Consider the following 6,105-nt stretch of genomic DNA (forward strand, 5'->3'; position numbering starts at 1 on the left):
ATGTTCTTGGGGTGTTTAGTTTAAGAATTGTTCATGGCACGATGATCCCATCAGTGATGTGCAAATTATTAGTGCTAAAATTTGTCTTTTTGGTCTAACATCTGTAATCCAAAACTACTGAGCAGATTGGAATGGAAGTTAATTCGGATGCCTATAGGGATTTGTACATGAAGATGTGGTCAAAATATGATCATCCCATTAGCAATATGCAAATTAGGTCTACAGATCTCTCAATTTTGGTAAAAAAATTATAACTTGAAAAGTACATGGTGATTATTCTATTTTTAAAGATGCATGCGAGACCTGGATGGTCTCAACAAAACTCGTCTCAAAGGGTTATCAAAAGTGCTGACCTATTTAAAAAAAAATATTAATGTTTATATACACCAAAATTGTACAGTTGGTATGGGCAGTATCTTTGTTGCTGGGCCAATAATATGTCATTTTATGATAGTTTAGCTACTTGCCTAACCATCGATGTTGGTATTTTAGCAATACACATCACCATTTCACTGTTACTATGGGTGTGGTATTTTTCCTCGGCATATTTTAAAATCTTTTATTCACCTGCCTACCAATCCCAGTTTTCAGTTTTGCCATATATAACATCATCTGGTTCTTGCTATGGGCGTGGTCTTGTTGCTAGGCATATTTGCATACATTTTGAATCATTATTCACTAGCCTACCCATCCCTGTTGTTATCTTTGCAATATACATCATCATTTCACTGTTACCAAGGGCGGGGTCCTCTTGCTGGGCATATTTGTGTACATTTTTGAATATTTCTTCACTTCATTTATCCCTGTTATTATCTTAGTGATATCCTTCATCATTTGGCTGGGCGTGGTCTTGTAGCTAGGCACATTTGAATACATTTTTCGAATCTTTATTCACTAGCGTACCCATCCCTGTTATCTTTGTAATATACCTCACCATTTAATTGCTGCTAAGGGCGTGATCATGGTTGCTAGGGCCAGTGTTGTCAACCTATTTTGAACAATAACTGCAGAATAACACCACCTAAATGTGATTCGATTATTTTGCTTTGAACAATTTCTTAATGAGACACCAGTGTCCCCACCAAATACCAAGTCAATCGGTGAGCCGTTTTTTTTAGTTTTAGTCATCCACACACACACACACACACACACACACTCACATACACCCACCTACACAGACAGACAGAGAAACAGACAGACAGACAGACAGACAGACAGACAGATAGACAGACAGACAGACGGACAGACAGACACCGTACCATGCCTATAGTACTACTGAACCTTATCAGTTCAGTTGTGCTAAAAAGCAAATCAAGCACTAAAGTGAGTAATATTTGCTTGTATAATTATTATCGAATTATAAAGCTTTCGAAAAGATTAAAAGACGAAACATAAGAGCAAACAAACAAACAAACAAAAGGTAACACTTTGTGATTAAATAATTCACACAGACTTTCTGACAAGTTGCCAAAATTACACAATACAGGTACACATCCTAGAATATCATTCAAAAACAGTAATGATACGATATAATCCATTATTACGTCATCGGTTTTGCACCGAATCCCCTATTTTCTTTTACATCATATGTTTGATATTACGTCAGTTGTGTTTGTATTACGTCATTTATTTGCGTTACGTCATCAGTTTTGCATATCTTCATTTGTTCTGGATTACGGTTGTATTCCTCAACATTACGTCATCTATTTTTTATTGCGTCATTTTTTAGTTGGATTTTGGTACGACATGGAAATAAATTGATTCAGTACGCTGACATCTTCAGAGGTCAAATTCCACTGTACACATTCCTAGATACAGAGGAATAGAAATATAACATTTGAACAGATAGTTATCTGTTGGTGAGGTGTAGAATGTTACATCACTTGCATTATACATGAATACGTATACCATTTAATGGTACGGTGTACACTGACTCGATATTCCACTTTCAATCACGGGTAAGCACAGGTAATCTAATCACACTGTTTCGCCATGATGATGTTCCCATATATGGGGAGGTGGTAATAAACACACACACATGACCTAGTGTTTATTTGTGTTTACTCAATTTGTTCACAAATCGCTTTCTTTTTTCAATTATTGAGTTACAAAAATAAACTTGGGGTATGGATGTTTCACATTGTCATTTATTTCAAGTAGAAAAGTTGAATTGAATTATGAGGTAATCAATATAGCCAAGCAAATGTGTGTATCTTCCATAGAAAAAAGATACCGATTTATCACCCATATTATCACTTTAATTTCATAGATCCTCGCGCCACAAAGACAAATGAACATTGAATTCCGAACGTCAAAATCAGTAAAATTGACAGAAATTTATTGTAGTGAATGTATGATATAAAAGACTATTACTTACATTTCAATCTTCAAGACGTTCTGCTTTCACATTTGAGGTGGTTCCAAAACCTTTCTTAAATCTTTCTCCAACTTCTGTTGCTAGGTTATATTTACGTACGGTTTTGATCAGACCAACGAGAACTGTGGACTTTTGGGATGATAGGTGTTGTTTGTCTTGCAATGCCTTGAATAACATAAATGCGCTGGAACCAATAGTTTCAATCTCTACTGCATTGAGTGGCTTTTCTGTCAAGGTACCAGCCATTCTAGCCATGTGTTCCACTTCACCTGTGTGTAATGATATACCAGATGTAAACTGAATGGCTCCCGTAAGAGCAAAATGGAATGTTGTATTCCTACATACATTGTTAATGTTGGAATGCAAAATACTGAGTTATAGCTATTATACATGGTGTGCACCTTAAATTGACAAATAGTAATACCAATCTATGAGAAATCACAAATTTTGTTTTATAACTTAAGATATGTTTTAATTAAATCAATTAAATGAAAATTAACTATATGAATTGTGAAGCTTTCATTGCCCTTATCGAAAAAAAAAATTATTCAAATGAACCTTTAATAATGTAAGTTACATCAACAAGCTTTAAAGAGGACATGCACTTCTTTACTATCAATGCATGTACTAAGCTACCTGCAATATAAGTTTGTATTCAAAGGACATTGCTTAAATTATCCAAGATTATTATTTATGCAAAATTACAAATCACAATTAAAAAGTACATAAGAAATAACATCACACACGTGTGTTTGTTATGGTTGATGTATGTACTACATTATATGAATTTGAGTCTTACATTCTTAAAATATAGCCTAATTACTGAATAGAAATAATTTCAGAAATGATTCATTAATTTTGTATGCCTACAGGCTTTATATAAATATGTGTGTTTTGTTATGGTTGATGTATATGTCAAATTATATGTGATTTGAATAGTGTATTCTTAAGATATAGCTTAATTACTGAAAATCATTAGTTATTCAAATTATGTTTGAACAGTGAAAACTATGTCGTAAAACTCACCAAACATGTGCACATTGCTATGGTTGATAAATATACCACATTACATGAAATTTAAACCGTGTATTATTAAGATATTGCCAAATTATCGAAAATAATTAATTATGCAAATTACTCGTTAAAATATAACACTATGCCAAGAGGCATTATACGACATATATGCTTTGTTATGGTTGATGTATGTACCGATGGTGCGCTTGTGAAATTTGAAATGTGCATTCTTTAGATATGGCTTAATTACTGAAAAATTATGCAAATTACGCATCAAAACAAACATTAAGGACACATGCGCTTTGCTAAGGTTAAGATTATTGTATGTACCAAATTATATTGAATTGGAAGTATGCACTTTTAATACATAGCCTAATTTCTAAAACCATCAATTGCGCAAATGATTTAATAATATTCAATGCACGTGGATGTTTACCGAAATCTAATCATTTCTTTTAATCATTAGATGGAAGATATGTTGCAAATTTCATTAGAATCGATGCAGTGAGTTTTGAGATGTTTTTGGTCAAACACACACACACACACACACACACACACACACACACACACACACACACTCACTCACTCACTCACTCACCCACTCACTCACTCACTCAAAAGTATACAATTACATCCCCTTATACAGAGGTAAAAACGAAAATGTGCAATTACGTAAACTTGATACCTTTAACGAATTTACCACCAAGGTCATTCAGGTATTCTTCAAACGGATCCATATCAAATGTCTTTACTACAGTACTGGACAACAACGGCAACTACACAATACTGTATAATACAATAAGGATAAATTTAAATGTTATCGATTTTATCAGTGAGTTAATATTCTCATAATAAAGCAAGTTCTCAATGTCAGTCATCCCAATGCAACGGTTCACACTGGTAATGTGTATTGGTGACGTCACAATTGAGCCCTCGTCGCTCCTTAAATTCTGCTCAACGGAACCACCCAAAAGCGCAAAAGTTGTGAATTAGGAGAGCGAGCTCGAGTTTGCACGCAGAGCAAATAAACATAAACAGACATCGTATCTTTACATGGGGCAAATCAAACTGTGCCCTTTGCACTTTGCCTTCCTATACATACAGTCAACGTGAATTCACAACAGGTGATACCACGATTACATTTATATACACAACACATCAAGTTTAATGCGCCATTTGTATAGGTAACAATGTTACGGTGTAGTACCGTTGCCTATATATTTCCATCATACATACACATCTGAAAACGAAACTGATGTGTAGATATAACCAGACTCTACTTCCGGTATGAAAATGGAATTTCATAGATTATTGAACCAATCCCAAAACTATATCACGTGACATAACAATGAAGTTAGGATTTATAGTCATTTATAGAGCAAACCAAGTTACACCAAACTGAAAGTACTTTTAAAATAGTTACCAATATTATCAATTTTTAAAGTAAAAGCCATGATTTTACTTACCTACACACCTACGGTTGCCAATATTTTGAGCCGGGGTCGGTCTTTTCCTCGTACCCGCTTCAAGGACCCTCGTTCGCAGTAGGGACGGGATGCCAAAAGTTGACGGTTAACTAAGAAACACGTTTATTTGTCGTACATATATTAGTTGGAAAATTGCTTTCAATAACCTTAAGATGACATTTTGGGGACATGGTCGTCAAAATTGTCCATATCAAGCTTATAGCGAATATATGTATATATAATGTATTGTCTCACGTGTATACATGTATAAATGACCTAGTTTGGGCTGTTTCAACGAACTGCATGCATGTCATCAAAAACTTCCGTCAATCAATAACATAACCTGTGACGTACATAGCACTTTGCATGACCACTAACTCTGAATGAATGACTGTGCAATAAACAGATTTAAATAAAAGAATGTAGCAAAAGACTGTTAATGTATCTAAATGTTAGTTTCTCTGCTTCCAATGAGGTGAAACATTATGTGACCCATCATGAAATATTAAGTGTTTTCAGTCTGCAGATTATCAGATATATACCTGTCAACATGTACATGATGTAAATTAGCCAGCCAAACTGTTTAGTATAGGCACGAAATTTAAAAGAGCCGAACGCAACCCTACAACCCCCACTCAACCGACCTTAAGAAAATGCGAAATTAAAACATGTCACGGTATGACCTCCTAACATTATACAGTTTGGCAAATGTATGGCCGTGACATTGACGACACAATAGAAAAGTGTACATGTAGCATTTGGCAAAGTTTTAATTAATTAATTAATGTATTGATATTATTTAAAGGGGCATAAACTGAGTTTATATGTTTTGGGGATGTATTTTTTTCTGCATATTAAAATGTACTCACAGTATTCTACTTACTGATGTATACCTAACCATGATCACTTGTAATTGACTGAACTCAAACCTGGTATTCAGATAAAACTTATAAATCATCCGATGACGTAATTTATTATACGTATCAAAACATTTACAGGAACTCCCTACTATGTTAATAAAACTAAATTCAACAAATTCAACAATTGTTTTTATTTCATAGGTATACTAAATGAAGCTATATATAAAACGTGCACCTTATTAAAGTTAAATGGAACATATTACCTATTTTGCATATGTGTGTTTACCATGCAGATACGAGAAACGACATCTTAAGTAAGTCGTTGAATTCCAATGTATAGTTGCGTGTCATGTGGTGATTGGTTACGTCTAGGCGAGGTCTCCCACTA

The 6,105-nt window shown here is 34.2% G+C and overlaps 1 protein-coding gene across 1 annotated transcript; it reads right to left on the bottom strand.

The window, feature by feature from the left end:
• Window positions 1-1,598: 1,598 nt before the first annotated feature.
• On the bottom strand, window positions 1,599-4,179 carry LOC144447933 (uncharacterized). The gene is made up of 3 exons (XM_078138035.1): window positions 4,077-4,179; window positions 2,378-2,646; window positions 1,599-1,808 (listed from the first exon to the last, which is right to left on the bottom strand). Exons 1-2 carry the CDS (start codon window positions 4,126-4,128, stop codon window positions 2,381-2,383), a joined length of 318 nt encoding a protein of 105 aa, XP_077994161.1. The 5' UTR covers window positions 4,129-4,179; the 3' UTR covers window positions 1,599-1,808; window positions 2,378-2,380.
• Window positions 4,180-6,105: the final 1,926 nt, after the last annotated feature.

The sequence above is a fragment of the Glandiceps talaboti genome, chromosome 17 (assembly GCF_964340395.1).
Source record: "Glandiceps talaboti chromosome 17, keGlaTala1.1, whole genome shotgun sequence".
NCBI classification, from domain to species: Eukaryota; Metazoa; Hemichordata; class Enteropneusta; family Spengelidae; genus Glandiceps; species Glandiceps talaboti.

Excerpts from the sequence above, each read along its gene's own strand:
- LOC144447933 (XM_078138035.1), bottom strand. The coding sequence starts at position 4,128 with ATGGATCCGTTTGAAGAATACCTGAATGACCTTGGTGGTAAATTCGTT. Across the intron at positions 2,647-4,076 it reads TGGTGGTAAATTCGTTAAAG|GTGAAGTGGAACACATGGCT; the intron begins GTATCAAGTTTA and ends CATTACACACAG.